This window comes from Panthera tigris, chromosome D3, assembly GCF_018350195.1.
Source record: "Panthera tigris isolate Pti1 chromosome D3, P.tigris_Pti1_mat1.1, whole genome shotgun sequence".
NCBI lineage: Eukaryota > Metazoa > Chordata > Mammalia > Carnivora > Felidae > Panthera > Panthera tigris.
The window spans coordinates 17,948,901-17,969,649 of NC_056671.1; the positions used below are offsets into that span (position 1 = coordinate 17,948,901).

General features: G+C 49.0%; 1 protein-coding gene across 3 annotated transcripts in view; it reads left to right on the top strand.

The window, feature by feature from the left end:
- Positions 1-20,749, top strand: part of ACACB (acetyl-CoA carboxylase beta) — a 99,278-nt gene that overhangs the window by 16,158 nt on the left and 62,371 nt on the right. For all 3 annotated transcript variants that reach the window (XM_042961550.1, XM_042961548.1, XM_042961549.1), the window contains exons 2-10: positions 4,793-4,925; positions 8,011-8,149; positions 11,212-11,321; positions 11,534-11,615; positions 12,875-12,973; positions 14,007-14,116; positions 14,213-14,323; positions 17,630-17,839; positions 18,136-18,306. In XM_042961550.1, coding sequence (XP_042817484.1) covers positions 4,793-4,925; positions 8,011-8,149; positions 11,212-11,321; positions 11,534-11,615; positions 12,875-12,973; positions 14,007-14,116; positions 14,213-14,323; positions 17,630-17,839; positions 18,136-18,306 — 1,165 coding nt within the window. The remainder of the gene's footprint in view (positions 1-4,792; positions 4,926-8,010; positions 8,150-11,211; positions 11,322-11,533; positions 11,616-12,874; positions 12,974-14,006; positions 14,117-14,212; positions 14,324-17,629; positions 17,840-18,135; positions 18,307-20,749) is intronic.

A 20,749-nucleotide genomic window follows, 5' to 3' on the forward strand; every position in this document is an offset into this window, starting at 1 on the left:
TCCCACCCCCACAGAAAGCAGGCAATTCATTCCCTGGAGAGGGAAAAGTAGAGGGTCTTGGCGCTGGGGACCGATGGGCACGGTGGAGGGTGTGGGGCCTGTATCCAAACGTGACGATCAGGGTCCGTATAGGTTATAGGTGTTGAAACCTTCCCTGCCCCCCATCCCAGACCTTCCTGCTACGTCCACCCCCCCACCCACCCTCTTCCCAGCTGCTGGCCAATTGAGAGTTGGACCCTTGAAAGAAGACGACTCTAAGTGTACTTCGGGTTCCCTGGTACACAGCAGCCCCCCTCCCCAAGGTCCCGAGCGTGGAGCTCAGGGTCCGCCGGCCTCACCTCAGTACCTTCTGTCAGCCCTTTGGTTCTCGCTCTTCGCCACGAGGAAGTGACTGAGGCTTAACAAACAGTTGGGGACAGTTTCTGATATGGAAGGCAGGCCCCGAACAGAGAGACACAAGAGACTTGGAAGAAACAGAAATCGTGCCAGGAGAAGGGAATGTGAAAAAGCTGCCATTATTGCCCTCACTGAAGTCAGGGAGGATGTTGCACACATAGGCATAGGATGCGTGAAAAGGAAGCTCTGCTGGTCATTAACAAGCTCTTGGTTGTAAAAACACAACAGCGGCGGCGGGGAGGGGGGATGGGTGGTGGGTGGTGCCCCTGGGTGGCTCAGTCAGTTGAGCGCCTGACTTCGGCTCAGGTCATGATCTCACAGCTCATGAGTTCGAGCCCCTCATCCGGCTCTGTGCTGACAGCTCGGAGCCTGGAGCCTGCAGCCTGCCTCGGATCCTGTGTCTCCCTCTCTCTCTGCCCCTGACCCACTCGCATTCTGTCTCTGTCTCTCTCAAAAACAAACAGCCATTAAAACAAATTTAAAAACACAACAGCGGGTTAGGAGAGAAGGCTGAAGGAATTGCCCGGAAAGTGGAAGACACGAGATGGGAAGTAGGGGAGGGGTAAAATACAGAAACTTGCCGGCCAGCCTAAGAATTTCAGCATCCGGATGATAAGGCTTCTGGAAAGAATAGAGAAAAAGGAGGCAGGGAAATCATTTGAAGGAAATATTCGAAGATAAATTCCAGGATGTGAGTTTTCACACTGAAGGAGCCTGATAGATGCACAGCCCCACTGACGGAAGCAGACACACACCTGAGCACATCCCTGTGAAACTGTAGGCTACAGGAGACAGAGACAAGGTCCTATAAGCTTCTGGATGTGAAACAAAACAGATCACCCACGAAGGATCCAAGTATCGGAACAGCTCTGGTTCCAGCATCCTCGGAAGCCACAACACGATGGTGCAAGGCTTCCAAAACTCGGAAGGAGAAGGTTTTCCCTGATAGAGTTCTGTACACGGCCAAAGGCTAGGGTCAAACGTGAGAGGAGAAGGAAGTTTCAGACCACGCCAGCTGATGACACATTTACCACCCCCAGTCCCCACTCCCGAACGCCTTTTTTGAGAAGGCTAGCGATCTCCCCCTGAAGCCAGAGAATAAACTGACATCCAGCATAGAATCAGAGGGAATCTCCAGGGCGGTAGTGATGAAGTAGCCTGGTGCAGCGAGGAGGAGGACAGGCACGCGAGGACGTCCTCGTCACGTGTCCTGCCATGGTACCATCTTTTGAATCAGATGAACTACTGGACGCTATGTCCCAACAAAACGAGGGAGAAAGAGGGAGCCGTGTGATCCCCCAAATGAGGGATCAGACCCGAGGAGAGGCAAAAGGCATCCCGAGGAGGTCAGCAAAAGAAGGCCCAGGATGACAGTCGGGTAAGGGGGTCTGGAGAACCGGCAGTCAGGACGGGAGGAGAGAGCAGAGGCCTCCAGGAGGGATGCTGCCAATGAAAAATAAAGGAGCTGCTCAATTAGCTGCAATTAGTGGGCCGCATTAGCAACAGGTGCAAGAGCTATGCGAAGGAGGGTTGCCTGGGTGGCTCAGTCGGTTGAGCGTCCGACTTCGACTCAGGTCACGATCTCGCGGTCCGTGAGTTCGAGCCCCGCGTCGGGCTCTGGGCTGACGGCTCGGAGCCTGGAGCCTGCTTCTGATCCTGTGTCTCCCTCTCTCTCTGCCCCTCCCCCACTCATGCTCTTGTCTCTATCAAAAAATGAATAAACGTTAGAAAAAATTTTAAAAAGAGCTATGTGAATGAAAACCCCACTGTCTCCAGGAAAGAGAGGGAGAGAGGAAAGAAAGAGGAAGGAAGGAAGGTAGGAAGGCACGTGTGGTCTACCCCAGCCCTCATCTGTGAATAATCCTGGATTCATGAAACACCACGTACTGAATCTGCCAGGGTGCAGCATGCCTGTGTTGAGAGATTGGGGGACGGGAAGCAGATGGGGCAGCTGAGTAAGAGCACTCATTCTCGTCCTTCGAGATCCGAGGGCCATAGATGGTGTCTCAAAACTCAGATACTGAAGACCCATAACTCTGGTTTCCTTGCCGTATTTTGGAGCTGTACTCCAGATCAGCACTGCCTAATAGAAACATAATGTAAGCTACACATGTAATTTAATTTTTCTTTTTTTTTTAAATGTTTATTTATTTTTGAGAGAGAGACAAAGCACGAACAGGAGAGGGGCACGGAGAGAGGGAGACGGAATCCTAAGCAGGCTCCAGGCTCCGAGCTGTCAGCACCGAGCCCGACGCGGGGCTTGAACCCATGAAGCATGAGATCATGACCTGAGCCGAAGTCGGACACTCAACCGACTGAGCTACCCAGGCACCCCATGTAATTTAATTTCTAATAGTCACTTTAAAAAGTAAAAAGAGGGGCGCCTGGGTGGCTCAGTCGGTTAAGTGTCCAACTTCGTCTCAGGTCTGCTATCACTGTTCCTGAGTTCGAGCCCCACATCGGGCTCTGTGCTGACAGCTCGGAGCCTGGAGCCTGCTTCAGATTCTGTGTCTCCCTGTCTCTCTGCCCCTCCCCCACTCGCATTCTGTGTGTCTCTCTCTCAAAAATAAACATAAAAAAAAGTAAAAAGATATGTATTTGAGTATATGTCTTAATACTATCTAAAATAGATAATATTTTTTGATAGATAATATAGGTAATATTTTTTTGTGGATTTTTGTTTTATATGTCATGTAAGTATAAAATCATATGTATACACAGTATGTGCCATATCAGCCTTTAAAACTACATATCTAAAATCTCAAAGGCTCAGAAAATATTTTTCAGAATTTCTTTTTTTATAGTCAATATGTTTACTGTATTTTATTATTTTTTTGCTATAGTTATAGCAAGTTTTTATTTGTTTTAATTTAAATCCAAGTCAGTTAATATATAGTATAATAATAATTTCAGGAATAGAATTTAGTGATTCATCACTTACATGTAACACTCAGTACTCATTCCAACAAGTGCCTTCTTAATACCCATCACTCATTTAGTCCATTACTCCCCTTCCTCCCCCCCAGCAACCTTTGGTGTGTTCTCTGTATTTAAGAGTCTCTTATGTTTTGTCCCCCTTCTCTGTGTTTATATTATTTTTGCTTCCCTTCCCCTATGTTCATCTGTTTTGTATCTTAAATTCCACGTATGAGTGAAATCATATGATACTTGTCTTTCTGTGACTAGCTTATTTTGCTTAGCATATTACACCCTAGTTCCATCCACGTTGTTACAAATTCTTTTTTTTAATTTATTTTTTAATGTTTTACTTATTTTTAAGAGAGAGAGAGAGAGAGAGAGAGAGAGCGAGCATGAGCGGGGGAGGGGCAGACAAAGGGAGACACAGAACCTGAAACAGGCTCCAGGCTCTGAGCTGTCAGCACTGAGCCTGACGCGGGGCTCGAACCCACGGACCACGAGATCATGACCTGAGCCGAAGTCAGAGCTTAACTGACTGAGCCACCCAGGCGCCCCTACAAATTCTTTTTGATGGCCGAGTAATATTCCATTGTATATTCCACATCTTCTTTGCCCCTTCATCTGTCGATGGACATTTGAGCTCTTTCCATAGTTTGGCCACTGTCAATAGTGCTGCTATAAATAGGATTTCAACGTACAGTCAATATAAAAAATGTTGATAAGAGGGATGCCTGGGTGGCTCACTTGGTTAAGTGTTTGACTCTTGATTTTGGCTCAGATCATGATCTCGCGGTTCGTGAGTTCAAGCCCTGCATCAGGCTCTGCACTGACAGCATGGACCCTGCTTGGGATTCTCTCTCTCCCTCTCTCTCTCTCTGCCCCTCCCGCCTCTCTAAATAAATAAATGAACTAAAAAAAAAAAGATGTCACACAAGGTGATACTCATGCATTGTTCAGGACTATGGAGAGATGGCAATGCCAGAGAAGTGCTTTCCTCTGGTGTGGGGTTCTGGAGGGGGAGGGCAAGGAACCACCACCTGGAAGTTACACACTTTTTTTTTTGTTGTTTTCAGCCCCCCAATTTTTGATACGTGTGTGCAGAAAAGGGCATGAAAGACAAATCTAAAGTGTTAGACTGTGTGGGCTTGCTCCCTGTTCGTAAACCCCTCCCCATAAGCTTTTCAGTATTATTTGAGTTTCTAAGTTGGGAGCGTATGAAGTAAGAATTAACTGGAGATTAAAGATTTGAAATGTACAGCTTGGGGCACGCCAGGGATCACTCCTGCTCATTCCTGTACTGGGTTCTTGAGTCTCCTTGTGAAATGCTTCAAGGTCCCTGGTGGAGACTACAAAGAGGGGGTCTGACGGGCTCCCACTTCTCTGTTGATGTTGACTTCACGGGTGCTGGCCTCCCGACTCCCTTCCCCCGCATCCCAGGCTCCACGGCTCATCGGGGTCTGTCCTGTTCGCTCTGCAGACCCAGCATGTCTGGACTCCACCTGGTGAAGAAGGGCCGAGAACTAAAGAAGGTGGACCTGCACAGAGACTTTACCGTGGCCTCCCCGGCTGAGTTTGTCACGCGCTTCGGGGGGGATCGGGTCATTGAGAAGGTACAGATGGGGTCCCGGCAGTCGGGGTGGGGTGGGGCCCCTCCTCCCAGCTGGAGGGGAGAGAACCTACTTCAGGCTCACATAACTCTGTAGAGAAAGGGCCAGGCCACCCTTCCGTGGGCGCTCGCTGAGTACCACGTGCTGGAATTCATCAGCTTTCTACCCTGTCAACAGCCGGAAGCAACAGGTGCATCACCCCCATTTCACACAAATGGAGACTGAGGTCTGAAAAGACCCCACGGTGCTTTCATGCAAGGGGCGGCTTTCTCGGTTACTGGGGGGGGGGGCAGGTCTAAAAGCCCCGCCCTGCCCTTCTGAGGTGTAGAGCTCCTTCCGGGAGAGGAGGCCCATGTACTGAATAACGATAACGAAGGGAAACCGCTACCTGTGGCCATTTAGAACGGCTTTTCGCATCGTTTCCCATTCCATCAGGTTAAGGCTCTGGGCCACAGACTGGTAATTCCCGTCGTATTCATGGAGAACAAAGATGCAGAGACTTGACATTGGTTGTCCAAAGTCCCGTGGCCAGAGAGGGCCGGAGTCGGGATTTGAACCCAGGTCAGTTTGACCAGAAGGCCTTGTTCTTTTCCACTATTACTCCAGGGTGGTGCTGGGTAATTATAACAACAGCAGCTACTGGCTTTTGAGGGCCTGCTCTGCCGGGCACCGTGGGAACTGCCTTACCTTATCTTACCTCATTTAACTATACACCCCCGCCCCCCACCGAGTCCTGTCGGGCGATATTATTTTGCAGAAGGGGAAACAGGCCCAGGGAAGGGAGGTGGCTTGCCTGGGTCTTACAGCTGGTCATTGGCAGAGCTGGGATTTGGACTCTGGTCGTCAGAGTCCAGACCCCACGTCCTCTCTCCAGCGTCCTAAGTGCAGTATTGAGCGTTAGAGACTCCTATGGGCTCCTGAGCCTGGCAGCCAATAGACTCTTCTGCCCTGGAGCCTCAGAGTTAGAAACTCTTGGGCGGGGATCCAGAAGCTACGCTTTTGTCACACTTGCCAAGGGCACTGTGTTGCAGCCGGCCCAACTGATGGTGGCTGGCACGCAGCCCTGGGGAGCCGAGAGGCTGGGTGGCCGCTGAAGGCCTCAGCCGGGAGCTGCCTCACTTTATGACTTTGGACTTGACCGTGGCTTGCCCTTTCCCCTAGACTCCTTGTGGGAAAGCTGCACCTGTGGAGACTAGAACAGCCAGCCAGCCCACAGTGGCCTTCTCCCCTGGCGGAGCTCCCAGAATGTGCTGGGACAAATGGGGCCTAGGGAAACGGGCTGTCCTAGGCTCACCCAGAGCCCTTCCTTCTTGACCAAGCCTCCCTTTGATGATAAGACTGAGAGAACCGAAGGACTGCCATTCTGTCGTTGCTCTCCAGGGAGCAGTTTCGAAAGGAGGGAGCACTGAACCAGAACCCAGAGCGCTGGGCTCCGTCTGCTGTGGCCACTCATAAGGATATGACATCTGGACTCAGTTTCCCTTTCTGTAAAATGGCAGCCATTGCATTCCCCATCTCTAATGAGACTTGTCCTCCCGAGCCTTAAAATTATGTTCTTGCTACGTCAGCCAGAGGTTCGAGGCCATATGCCTATTTCTTTTTAACAGGAAAACTAGACCTTGGTTTTATTTCTTATAGACCAAGCCAGGAGGCTGGCCAGTCTGAGATCCTTATGTGGGGGTCTGCCTAGTGCCACACAGGAAGTTCAGGCACATTAGGAATGGAAACTGGGACCTTTTCTGTTGCTTTCAGTTGCTGAGGATGGCCGGCGTTACTGCCTTTCCTCCTTACCAAGTCTGGGGCCTTTAACCTCCAGGACGCAGAGGTAGCCAAGGGGGCCAGTTCAGAGCACAGGTCAGAGTGTGCAGGGCTCACGAGTCCCATGCCTGCTACGTACTGGCTGTGTGACTTTGGGCAAGTGCCTCGACTCCTTTTTTAATATCTTTAATCCCAAATAGAGATAAGAATACAGCCACTGTCAAGGGCTGTTGTGAGGATGAAATGAAATAATGCTGGTGAAATATATGGTACTGTAGCTTGGTACATGTAAGCATTCAGAAATGTTAAGTGATCGTGATGGTGCCAGTAGAGGATCAAAAATCATTCATTCATCCCATCCTGTCCATCCTGCCCATCTTGTCCATCCATCCATCCATCCACTCATCCATCCATCCATCCATCCACTTACCCATCCATCCAACCATCCATCCATCCATCCATCCATCCACTTACCCATCCATCCAACCATCCATCCATCCATCCATCCATCCATCCATCCATCCATCCACTCACCCATCCACCCATCCATCCACCCATCCATCCACTCATCCATCCATCCATCCATCCATCCATCCATCCATCCATCCACTTACCCATCTACCCATCCACCCATCTATCCATCCACTCACCCATCCATCCACTCACCCATCCATCCACTCATCCATCCATCCATCCATCCATCCATCCATCCATCCATCCATCCATCCATTCTTTCATCCATCCACTCATCCATCCATCCACTTACCCATCCACCCATCCACCCATCTATCCATCCACTCATCCATCTACCCATCCATCCGTCCATCCATCCACTTATCCATCCATCCATCCATCCATCCATCCATCCACCCACCCATCCATCTATCCATCCACTTACCCATCCACCCATCCACCCATCCACCCATCTATCCATCCACTCATCCATCCATCCATCCACTCATCCATCCATCCATCCATCCATCCATCCATCCATCCATCCACTTACCCATCCACCCATCTGTCCATCCATTCATCCATCCATCCACTCATCCATCCACTCATCCATCCATCCATCCATCCATCCATCCATCCATCCATCCATCTGTCCATCCATCCAGTCCTCCACCTGACCAATCATCCATCCATCCCCTCATCATCTATTCATGCAGCCAGCAGATTTTGAGCACCTCTCTGCCAGGCTGTGTGCTCTAGAGATTCAAAGAGGTACCTCAGGAGGCTCTGCAGCTGTGAGATGGACACCGGGGTAGCATGCAGCTCCCAGCACAGGTAGGTGTGCAGCTCTGGCCCCTTCCCCATTTTCCCGGTCCAGGTGCTCATCGCCAACAACGGCATCGCCGCCGTGAAGTGCATGCGCTCCATCCGCAGGTGGGCCTATGAGATGTTCCGCAACGAGCGGGCCATCCGGTTTGTTGTCATGGTGACCCCAGAGGACCTGAAGGCCAATGCAGGTACCCGGGCCTTGACTCCTTCCCCTCCCGCCACCCCCTGTCCTTACCTGCCCTCTCCTCCATTTTACCTAGGCCACGTCCATCCTGGACGCCAGAGTCCCAAGGTACCTCTCCTGAGCTTGCATTATTTGCCTGTTCTTCATTTAATTAAAAATGCAGGGGCGCCTGGCTGGCTCAGTCAGTTAAGCGTCCGACTCTTGACTTTGGCTCAGGTCACGATCTCACAGTTTGTGAGATCGGGCCCCGCATCTGGCTCTGTGCTGACGGTGCGGAGCCTGCTTGGGATTCTCTCACTCCTTCTCTTTCTGCCCCGCTCACTCACTGTCGCGTTCTTTCTCTCTCAAATAAATAAACTTGAAAAAATGCAAACGGTCAATACTCAAAGTAGAAATCCTATCTTTGAGAAGTGCCCAGTGTTCCATCAGAGTGGTCTTTCTCACCCGGTGGGGCGGGGTGGGGGGGGCGGTTCTTTCTTGCAGATGTATGTATTGTGTTTCAACCATTCAGTTTTCTGTTCACTGTTTCTCTATGTCTGTTAGCATAGCTCATTCTGTAAATAACTGTCGGACAAGTTTGCTTTTTTTCCCTGAACCATCACATCCCTCTACAGACTTTTTTCCACACAGTAGCCAGAGTGACCTCTTAGAAACCCAGCCTCAGGGCCTGTCAGCTCCTCCTCGAAGCTTCTGAGGCTGCGGGGCTGTCCCCTGCCCTCCCCCCGAACCTGGAGCAGAGGCCCTGGGCCCTGACCCCGCACTGATGCAGCCTTCTCTCTCTCTCTCTTTTTTAATGTTTATTTATTTATTTTGAGAGAGATGAGAGAATGAATAGGGGAGGAGCAGAGAAAGAGGGAGAGAGAGAATCTCAAGCAGGCTCCACGTTGTCAGCATGGAGCCTGATGTGGGAGTCGAACTCATGAACCATGAGACCATGACCTGAGCCGAGATCAAGAGTCAGATGCTTAACCGACTGAGCCACCCAGGTGCCTCAGGATGCAGCCTCCTTTTAACTCAGAGGACAGATTTGATTGTCAGCCCTATTTTATAGACAAGGCAGCGAGGCACAGGGACATAAGTCATTCGTCCAGGGTCGTAGAGCCAGTATGTGGCATGGCAGGATTGGAACCCCAGGCTGTCTGAATCCACAGCCTTATTCTGTGGGGGCTCCCATCACACTCAGACTAAAATTCCACGTCCTCACTCAGGCCAGTTAAGGTGCCTCACAACGTGACTCTGCTGGCCTCCTGGCCCCATCTAGTGCCTCTCACGTTCCATCCCTGGGTCCCAGCCACAGTGGCCTCATCGGTTCCTGGGCTGGCTGAGCTCTTTCCTGTCCAAGAACTCTTGGAACATGCTGGATCTTTTGCTGATGACGCTCCCCCCACTACTTCTCCACCCCCGAAGCTTCTGGCACAACAGGCCTCCACCCCTCCCTGCCCTAGCCTTTGAGTCGTGTTCTCCCGTGTGACTTTTACAGAGAGCCCTGGAGTTGACCCCGTTCTGGTGCTATTGTGTTTGTTTTCTTGTTTATCTTCTCAGATAGTGGAGTAAAACCCAGGGACAGGAGGGAGCTTGTCTGACTCCTTACTTTGTAATCTGTGGGCCCTCCCCCGTGGCCAATGCTCGTGTGCTCCATAAACACGGGAGGCAGGCAGGCTGGAAGGAATCCACCACTCTTGGGTTTCTTTGCGAGCCTGCACATGAAGTTCCACACTGTTCCTTCTCAGGATCCACAAGAATCCCATGGGACAGGGGTACCAACCCTTGCCTTTGGCTTGAGTCTGGCTTTTCACAGTCCAAAACACTGCCCAGTGAACATCCTCTTACATCATCCTTTGGCTTCGTTCATGAGTAGGGTTTTTTAGGACATATTCCTAGAAGTGGAGTTTCTGGCATAAAGGGCATGACTATTTTGAAATCAAAACATCGCATTGTATTCAGCCTTAAAAAGGAAGGAAATCCAGTCACGTGGTTCAGCGTCGGTGAACCAGAAGACACGATGCCAAGTGCAAGGAACCAGTCACAGAAAGACAAATAGGATCCCACATATATGAGGTCCCTAGAGTTGTCAGATTCGTAGAGACCGAGGGTAGATGGTGGTGGCCAGGGGCTGCGGGAGGGAACAAGGGGAGTAGTTGTTTCATGGGCAGAGTTTCAGATTTGCAAGATAGAAAAAGTTCTGGAGATCTGTTTCATAACAATGTGAATGTGCTAAATCCTCTGGAACTGGACGCTGGAAAAATGAATTCGATGACCCATTTTATGTTTTTTGTTTTTTACCGTGGTTAAAAAAAACATCGTATTGTTGGGGCATCTGGGTGGCTCAGTCAGTTAAGCATCCAACTCTTGGTTTCGGCTCAGGTTATGATCTCACGGTTCGAGAGTTCAAGCCCCACCCCACGCTGGGCTCTGTGCTAACAGCACAGAGCCTGCTTGGGATCCTCTCTCCCTCCCTCCCTCTCTCCCCGCCCCTCTCCTGCTTGTGCTCACTCTATCTCTCTCTCAAAAAGTAAATAAACAAAAATGTAAAAAAACCACATTGTATTGCTTAATGGCAAAACAGTATTAAGGTAAACTTTAAATAGGAATTAATAGGGGCTCCTGGGTGGCTCAGTTCGTTGAGCATCAGACTCTTGATCTCTGCTCAGGTCATGATGTCAGGTTCGTGAGATGGGGCCCTGAGTTGGGCTCTGTGCTGATGACGTCGAGCTTACTTGGGATTCTCCCTCTCTCTCTCTCTCTCTCTTGCGCGCGCGCACACACATACACACACACACACACAAAATAAATACACATTAAAAAAGGGAATTAATAGAACACGCCATCTCTTATCCCAACTGTCCCCAAGAAGCTTGCGTCCTTCTTTCTTTAGTCCCTTCCAGACCTTGTCCTGATGCACATATATTTTCACATAGTGAAAGTCACGTTCGGTTTTCTTCAAATGACCACACGCGTTTGTCCCTTGCTGCCACAGAATCTCGGTCATCCTCTCGGTGGCCGTACGTAGTCCTGCAGTGAACTTCAGCGTCTCAGTTCTTCTTTCCTTTTCGCATTTAATTGCAGAGTATATCAAGATGGCAGATCAGTACGTCCCTGTCCCAGGAGGGCCCAACAACAACAACTATGCCAACGTGGAGCTGGTTGTGGACATTGCCAAGAGGATCCCCGTGCAGGTAAGTCAGATGGGGTGCCCAGTCTGTCTACAGGGGGATGAAGCTCTGAACTTCGGAGCAAAAACTCACTCCTGCAGGTTCAGAAGGGAGGGAGGAGCCAGATCGTCCGAGACCCTGAAATCCGGGGCTGATGTGACCCCGGGAAGAGCTTTCCGTGCGTGACAGGAGGGGGATTCTCGAAGATCTTCATTCACACCTCTCTGTGTTTACAGGCAGTGTGGGCTGGCTGGGGCCATGCTTCCGAAAACCCCAAACTCCCGGAGCTCCTGTGCAAGCATGACATTGCTTTCTTAGGTAGAGTATGTCTCCGTCAGATACGCGGGAATCGGGGCGTTCACGGGATGGTCTGCTGGGTCAGGCTCTCTTTCCAGTGTAGCCCTGCAAGGTGGGGGTCACTTTACATTCCCACCTCACCCTTTCATTGTCACGAGGAAGCAGGGCCGGCCGGTGGAGGGGAGGTTGGGCAGCCCAGGGACATAGGAGGCCTTACCACGGGTACCGCCTCGGAATGATGCTGGAGCGAGCGGAACCCTCTGCTCATGCTCCTGCTGGTACCGAGATCCCAGCCACGTTCAGATTTCTGACTGGGTTCGGAGGTCACATTTCTGATAAGCCCACACCTTTCTTGGGCTGTTCTCAGGGCTTTGTAATGTCCTGGCATCTTAGGACCAGAGTCCCTCATCGCTATAGCTTTTTAGGTAAAACGATACTCTCTATGGCATCTGTTTGTTATAGGATATGTATTTGTAAACTCTGTGTGTGCAGTTATGCTGTTGGCCATCTTTGCATGATTTGGGGGAATCATTTACCATCCACACTAAATCCCCGTGCTGCTTCTTATCTCTGGGCCTGCAACACACACTGTATGAAGCAACTCAGGGCAAATCAGCACCTGACATTCCACGGGTCTGCTTAGTGACCCAGGCCTGTTTATGTTTTCTCTATCTATTGTCTTTGGTTGGCCGTCCTGTGGGACCCTCATTATCCCTTAGCTCCTCTGGAGGTTGATGAGCCAGCCCAGCGAACTATAGCCCATAGGCCAAGTCCAGATCACTGCCTGCTTTTGTAAATAAAGATTTATTGAAACACGGCCCTCTCATTCATTTATTGATTGCCTATGGCTGCTTTTGCCCAACATTGGCAAAGTTGAATATTCATGACAGAGACAGGCAGACCCGCAAAGCTCCAAATATTTTCCATCTGGATCATTATAGGAGAAGTTTGCTGACCTAGGGTCTAGTTTTCTGAGGTGCTAGCTTGGCCCTTTGGTCTAACTCTTTGGCTTCTTCCCGACAAGTGAATTTTGCGCATGCCACATACCTCAGGTTGTAACTCAGATCAGGTTTACAGTCCACATGTACTAAAAATGGCAAACTTCATCCCCATCTGATGAAGTAGCAGACCGATAGATTTTTTTTCCTTCCCCAACTTGTTGTTACATTCCTTGAGAGCTAGGACCTGAGTACTTGTCTTTGTGCATTTGGTTGGCACGGGGCTGCAAGGGGCCATTGACTAACTCGATTCTGCCTCGCCCTTTGTCCCTGATCCCTCAGGCCCTCCCAGTGAGGCCATGTGGGCCTTGGGAGATAAGATCGCCTCCACCATTGTGGCCCAGACGCTGCAGGTCCCAACACTGCCTTGGAGTGGAAGTGGTAAGTGACCTGAGCCTCACTCTGCGGGGAGCTCTGCCACCCTATCTGCCCAGAAGGGGTGATAGGAATATGCTTTTTTCTTTTTATCCTTATCATTTAAAAAATTTAAAATGATGAAACCAATGGTACAGTTTCATTGCAGACAGCTTAGAAAATCTAGAACTACAAAAAAGAAATAGAAATCATCCACAATCCTATGCCCCAGTGTCAAACGTCTGTTACAGCCAAAGAGCCTACCTTTCCGGCCTTTTTTTCCTAGGCATATCTTTTAAAAAGCCAGAGATCTTGTATTGACTACTCTGTGACTTATTTTTTTTCTTACTAATCCTTCTTTGTCAATAAGTACACTTTACAACATTTAAAATATCTGCATTGGATTTTATCGTAGAGAGGTACTTACCATAATTAACAGTTCTCTACAGTTATATATTTAGGTTGTTTCCAGCTTATTTCGTTCCAATTTTTTGTTTTAAGAGCTAAAAGTAGTGGAGTCTTGATAGTCTTATAGCTAAATCTCGATGTAGTTTTTAATCATTTCCTTAGGATGAATTCCTAAGGAATCCTAGGATAGAATTTCTAGGATAAATTAAAAATGAACAGGAAAAAAAAATCTAGGATAAATTAAAAATGAACAGGAAAAAAAAAATCTCAGGAGTTTCCTATTCAATCTGATTTTTTTCCTCAAAGACAGCGAATTTGGGATGGAAAGGGTTTTAGAAAACAGCGATTCACATGTAAATGACATCCGTGGGTAGAGTTGGAATTTTTTTTCAGTTCAGGTTAATATGATTGTTCTTGGTAGACTCAGTCTGAATTTCTTAAGTTTGATTTCCCTTTCGAGGTCAAGTCAGTCCTTAGGAAAATTAAAAGCCACTGTGTGAAGCTGAAGGACTGTGTATGTTGTTGGTCCAGAGGCCAGGTCTTGAGAGGCTTTGGTGAGGAAAGGCCCTGTGGTTTCCGTATTATGTATCTCTACCATCCTCAGGAGGATTCAGCTTTTTTTTTTTGTTTTGTTTTTTTTGTGACTCTCCAGGTCTGATGATAGAGTGGACAGAAGATAATCTGCAGGAGGGGAAAAGAATCAGTGTCCCAGAAGACATTTACGACCAGGGTTGTGTGAAAGATGTGGAGGAGGGCCTAGAGGTAAACATGGGGCTGGGAGGTCAAGGTGCTGGAGGCTTCTCATCATCCTGGAAACAGTCTACCTTCTAAAGAGGTCTGTTTGTCCTTCGCCCCCAGGTGGCAGAGAAAATTGGTTTTCCCTTGATGATCAAAGCTTCTGAAGGCGGTGGAGGGAAAGGAATCCGGAAAGCAGAGAGTGCCGAGGACTTCCCAATCCTTTTCAGACAAGTGAGCCGTTCTTGCTGAGTATTTGGGAATTGTGTGCACTTCGTTGTTGGCTGCCAGATTCTTTTCATTTGCGTTACCGTGTCAGAAATCAAGAGGACATGTGCGGGAGCTGGAATATTGCTCTGCTGTCTTCCGAAGCAAATGTGTACGTTTTTACGACACACGGAAGTCCGTGGTTCGTGTTGATCCCCACGCCATTAACTTAGATGTCCGATTCTGTGAATCCTCGTGACTTTAAATGATTTCAGAGAAGCAGGGCCAGAGTATCTATCGGCTTGTGACTATAGTTGTCTCTCGAAAGATGGGACATTGTGTATGTTTTGGTAGTCTTGGTGTTTTTAATGTTTCTAGGTGATTGACTTTGGTTGTAGGAATGAACTGTGTATCTGCTTATTTGTAGCAGGGTTTTCACTTTGCCAACATTATGCCCTATTGCAGCTGCCCGTTGGCATTGTCTTTTTTTTTTTTTTTTAACGTTTATTTATTTTTGAGACAGAGAGAGACAGAGCATGAATGGGGGAGGGTCAGAGAGAGAGGGAGACACAGAATCTGAAATAGGCTCCAGGCTCTGAGCCGTCAGCCTAGAGCCCGACACGGGGCTCGAACTCACGGACCGTGAGATCGTGACCTGAGCTGAAGTGGGTCGCTTAACCGACTGAGCCACCCAGGCGCCCCGAACCGTTGGCATTGTCTTAAAAAAGGTAGGCTGATGATCTTCCCATTCTTTTTAAAGACTTTTTTTGAAGATTTCTTTTTAAAGAATGTTTATTTATTTACTGTGTGTGTGAGAGAGGGAGGGGCGGAGAGAGTGGGAGAGAGAGGATCCGAAGCAGGCTCTACGCTTTCAGCGCAGAGCCCGATGTGGGGCTCAGTCCCACAAACTGTGAGATCATGACCTGAACTGAGATCAAGAGTTGGACACCAAACTGAATGAGCCACCTAGGCCCCTCAACCTTTCCATTCTTAACACGACTATTTTAGTATTTCTAGGGTTTCTTCCAGAACTTGTTCCCGTGCGTGTTTGAAAGAGTTGCATTCATTCTGCCCGGTGTTTTGTTCTACGTTAAAAAAAAATTCCAAGCTGTAGATCATGGACATTTTTCCCATGTTGTTCCAGTCTTGACGGTTATTTTGATGACGTGCCAAGAAGGACTTAGAGGGCGCGTGCATTTACCAAAACGGGTCAATAAATTGCTTTCTAAAAAGGTTTACCAGATAAACAGCTGTGGGCAGTGTGTGAATGTTCTATAACGTAGTGGTTTCGCTCTCACGTGATTCCATTGGGCTGAACGGGTTTTTGGGGTATTTTGGGGGGAAGAAGTTCTATTTACAGGAAAGTTGTGAAGGTGGTAGAATTCCCATCTACGCTTCACCTGGTTTCCCGCCTTTATCTTCCGTCAGCCATGCTACATTTGCTCTAACTAAGAGATCAACAGTGATACGTTTCTATTAAGTGAACTCCAGACTTGATTCAGAGCTCACCAATATTCCCCACTAATCTCTTCTTTCTGTTTCAGGATCCAGTCCTGGAGCCTCTATTACATTTACGAGTCATATAGGTTCTAAAGCTTTTCCCCCCCTTTCTTTAAAATAGATGTGGGGCGCCTGGGTGGCTCAGTCGGTTGGGTGTCTGACTTCAGCTCAGGTCATGATCTCAGGGTTTGTGAGTTCGAGCCCCACTTGGGCTCACCGCTGTCGATGGAGGGCCTGCTTCGGATCCTCTGTCCTCCGCTCCCTGTCCACCACCACCTCTCCCCACGCTCTCTCTCAAAAATAAATGAAAACATTAAGAAAAAAGTCTTTTAAAATAGGCATTGCTTCTTAGAGTGGTTTTTAATTCACAGCAAAATTGAGTGGGAAGTGTAAAACTCCTGCATACGCCCTGTCCCCACACATGCCCAGCCTCCCCCAAGCAATTTTCTTTTGATTACGTGAGTGCAGTATGAAACTGTTCTTATACAAACATCCGAACACTTTTGGGGTATATTAAACATAAAAAAGGAAAATTCTCTTTTTTTTTTAAATTTTTTTAAATGTTTATTTATTTTTGAGACACAGAGAGACAGAGTACGAACGGGGGAGGGACAGAGAGAGAGGGAGACACAGAATCAGAAGCAGGCTCCAGGCTCCGAGCCATCAGCCCAGAGCCCGACGCAGGGCTCGAACTCACGGACCGCGAGATCGTGACCTGAGCTGAAGTGGGACGCTTAACCGACTGAGCCACCCAGGCGCCCTGTGGAAAATTCTCTTTTTATCACCACCTCTGAACTCCTCCCCCTTCTCAGATGTAACTAGTTAGCGGTTGGGTTGGTTCCAGCACTTTGACAGTATATACTTTTGAAAAAACAGTTTTAAAAGATTTTTTAATTTTTAAAAGTAATCTCTACACCCAGTGTGGGGCTCGAACTTAACAAACCCGAGACCAAGAGTCACGTGCTCTACCGTGAGCCAGCCAGGTGCCCCTGTATCTACTTTTATATAGACAGTCATACAGTTCTGTTTTATTATTTTTTGTATTATAAGTGGGGTCATCCCCTATATAGCTGCAGCTTGCTTTTTAAAAAAATTTCTTAGGGGTGCCTGGGCAGCTCAGTCAGTTAAACATCTGACTCTTGGTTTCAGCTCAGGTCACGATCTCCCGGGTTCATGAGATCGAGCCTCGTGTCGAGCTCTGCCCTGGCAGCACAGAGCCTTGCATGGGATCTCTCTCTCCCTCTCTCTATCCCTCCCCTGCTTGCTCTCTATCTTGCTCTCAAAATAAATAAAAAATAAAATAAAATAAAACTTAAAAACTTCCTAGGCATCGTTAAATGGGACCACTGATTTTTATATCGTCATTAAGAATTTCTGGACGATTGGCTTTAAGCCATCAAAAGAATGAAGTGAGAGAGTACTATTTAAGAAGGAGGAAAAGAAAGTTGCAGGGTAGCATGTTTCGGTCCTATTTTTATCCCAAGAACATTCCGTGTGCCGTGTGTGTTCCTGAGTGTGCCCCCGGCTCTCACCAGCACATTGACTTAACCAGTTAACTCTTAACCACAGTCACTGTTAGCACATTAAACTCTAACACGCACCCAAATCTTAACAGCACATTATCTTTAGGAGATGGGGTTGTGGGAAAAGTGTCCTTGTTCCATTATAGACTTTTGACAATATCGGACTTAAAACATCAAGGAGAAGGGCATGTCTGTGAGAGAGGTAAAACAAAGCTAAGAGATCAGCAAAATCGTGGACGTATCTTCAGAGAACTTCGCGCTCCAGCCCTGGTCCCCCGGGGAAGAGTGAGCCACTCTGCTGTCCCCCCAGGTGCAGAGTGAGATCCCGGGCTCCCCGATCTTTCTCATGAAGCTGGCCCAGCACGCCCGGCACCTGGAGGTCCAGATCCTCGCCGACCAGTACGGGAACGCCGTGTCTCTGTTCGGGCGTGACTGCTCCATCCAGCGGCGGCATCAGAAGATCATCGAGGAGGCACCGGCCACCATCGCCACACCGGCTGTGTTCGAGTTCATGGAGCAGGTGAGCTCTGCAGAGCTGGGGAGGGGGCGGGGGTGGCGCGGGGCGGACAGCCGCAGGGAGAGCCGTCTCCACCCAGCCAGCAAAAGCGCCCTACAGTTCGCGTTGCCAGAGCGGGGTGGGTGCCCGTGAAGACACGGTCGGCGGGGTGAGAGCCATCGTAGGGAGTGTGATCCCTGAGGTCCCAAAGGAGCTCCCACACAGCAGGCCCTCAGCATTTGGTGCGGGGAACTTATAAGCCACCATTGAGACGGTCCAAGAAAACCACTGGAAACCCTTCGGTGTCCGTTTCTGTGCAGTGTGCCGTCCGCCTGGCCAAGACCGTGGGCTACGTGAGCGCGGGGACGGTGGAATACCTCTACAGCCCGGATGGCAGCTTCCACTTTCTGGAGCTGAATCCCCGCCTGCAGGTGGAACACCCGTGCACGGAAATGATCGCCGACGTCAACCTGCCGGCCGCCCAGCTACAGGCGAGGAAATGGGCTCCAGGCCCTGGGGTTTCTTCCGCCTGGGGTGGGGGCCCTGTCCGGCTCATATCGGCCCTTCCCGACTCTGTCTTGACTGGCCGTCCCTGGGGAGTGACTGGTTTGTTGCGGGAGTAGCCCTGAGAACCACACAGGCCGAGAAGCTTCTGAGAAGTGGCTCGTCCCCTTTGTCTGGCTATAGACCTCTTTGAGAAATGGGCAGAAGCCTGTTGAACTTCTCCCTGGGAAAAAACTATTTTATACAGTTCCAGGGCATTTGCGGACCCCCCCGTACCCGTTCATAGTCCCTCCCAGAGAAGTGTGTCTCAACCTTTTTTTTTTTTTTTTAACTTTTCAAAAAAGTTTATTTATTTTTGAGAGAGAGAGCACGAAAGGGCCAGAGAGAGAAGGAGAGGGAGAGGGAGAGAGAGAGAGAATCTCAAGCAGGCTCTGCACCGTGAGCGTGGGGCCCATTGTGGGGCTCGAACTCACGAACCGCGAGATCATGCTCTGAGCCAAAATCGGACGCTTAACTGACTGAGCCGCCCAGGTGCCCCTCAGCCTTTTTTTTTTCATTACAGCTCCCTTCAGGAGCCTTTGTAGATACTTTTCCCCCTAATTCCTCCCCTTATGAAATTTTAACATCACAGATATACCTGTTTTTACTGTAGATACATCCACATCTTACGCATACAAAGAGTAAGATGATTTCATCCCCAAGAGCAAATATTTGCCCCCTTGGGGGGCAGTATCACCCCCGTCGAGAACTTGTGACCCACAGTTAGGAAATCCTGCACCAATGGGAACTCAAATTTGTAAAATATGTGTGTCTTTCCTTTCTTTCCTTGCTTCCTCCCTCCACCAGCATTTTTATTGTTTTTCTATTTTGTGGGGTTTTGTTTTTTGTGTTTTGTTTTTTTTTAGTTTGGGAAATTTCAGGAATGTTGCAAGGACAGTGCAATTAACACCCACCCCCTACCCCTCAGTCCACCAATTGTTAGTCTCTGCCATGTTTGTGTTGTATTTGTGTGTCTGTTTAATTTTTTTTCAGCTTAACTTTTTTTTAATGCTTTATTTACCTTTGAGAGAGAAAGAGAGAGACAGAATCCGAAGCAGGCTCCAGGCTCCGAGCTGTCAGTGCAGAGCCCGACGCGGGGCTTGAACTGATGAACTGTGAGATCATGACCTGAGCCGAAGTTGGTTAAGCAACCAATTGACCCACCCAGGCGCCCCGCAGCTTATGTTTTTGAGTGATGTTTTGACTTGAACCTTCTTGGCACTTTACCTCTAAATCCTTGAGTCAAAGGAACTCCCAAGAATAAGACCATTCTAAAAAAAAAGATCATTCTGGCACAACACCACCAGAAAATGATGACGCTTGGTAAAGCACTGATGCCACCACACGTCTATCTAAAATTAAGAAGTATAAAATTAAAAAATTGATAAAATTTAGGGGCTCTTGAGTGGCTCAGCCAGTAGAGCATCGACTCTTGATCTCAGGGTCATGAGTTCAAGCCCCGCATTGGGCGTGGAGCCTGCTTAAACAACAACAAATTTATACAATCTAATACCATTAAGAGTTTCCCCTCTGTTCCAGTAATCTCTTTTTATGGCTATTTTTTTTGCTTACTTTAAAAACCCAGGATCCATTCCCGGACCTCACATTCTGTTTCACCACCACAACTTTTGAGTCTCTCCTCTGTCCTCAGACATACCTTTTTGTTCTCATGTTGGTGTTTGAGAAGAGTTCAGGCAGAACGCCCCTCAGTGTGGATTTGTCTGATGGCTTCTTCCTGGTGGAAAAGTCCCGTAAGGGTTTTGGCAACTTACCACCTAGGCGGGCGTTGGGCCCTTCTTAGTGCATCTCATCAGAAAGACCCAGGAGGTTAAATTTGTGTCTTATACTCATTCTGCAGGCTCAGGTTCCTCTGAGTCCTTTTAAAACCTTTAACTCGGGGCCCCTGGGTGGCGCAGTCAGTTAAGCGGCTGACTTCGGCTCAGGGCGTGATCTCACGGTTCATGAGTTCCAGCCCCGGGTCAGGCTCTCTGCTGTCAGCACAGAGCCCACTTTGGATCCTCTGTCCCCTCCCTCTCCGTCACCCTCCCCCCACCCCTGCTGGCTCTTGCTCTCTCTCTCAAAACGGATAAATAAAAACTTTAAAAGTAGTAAAACCTTTAAGTCTGCAGCTGGCCGCCGTTATATCTCCCCTTGCACGGATGGCACCCGGAGTCTGTAACTTTTATTTGACGCACGGGTGTTCTGGTGGCGTGAGGTGGTTTTACGAAAGTGGCTGCTTTTCCTCGGGGGACGCTGTTTGCTCCCTGGGGGCGGAGTCAAGCCTCTTGCCTTTTTCTTGCTTTGCTTCTCCCGCCATCGCAGCCACAGTGTTGCACGCTCAGGACGTGCTCGGTATCCCTGAAATCGTTCACTGCGCCTCTTCCTCCGTGG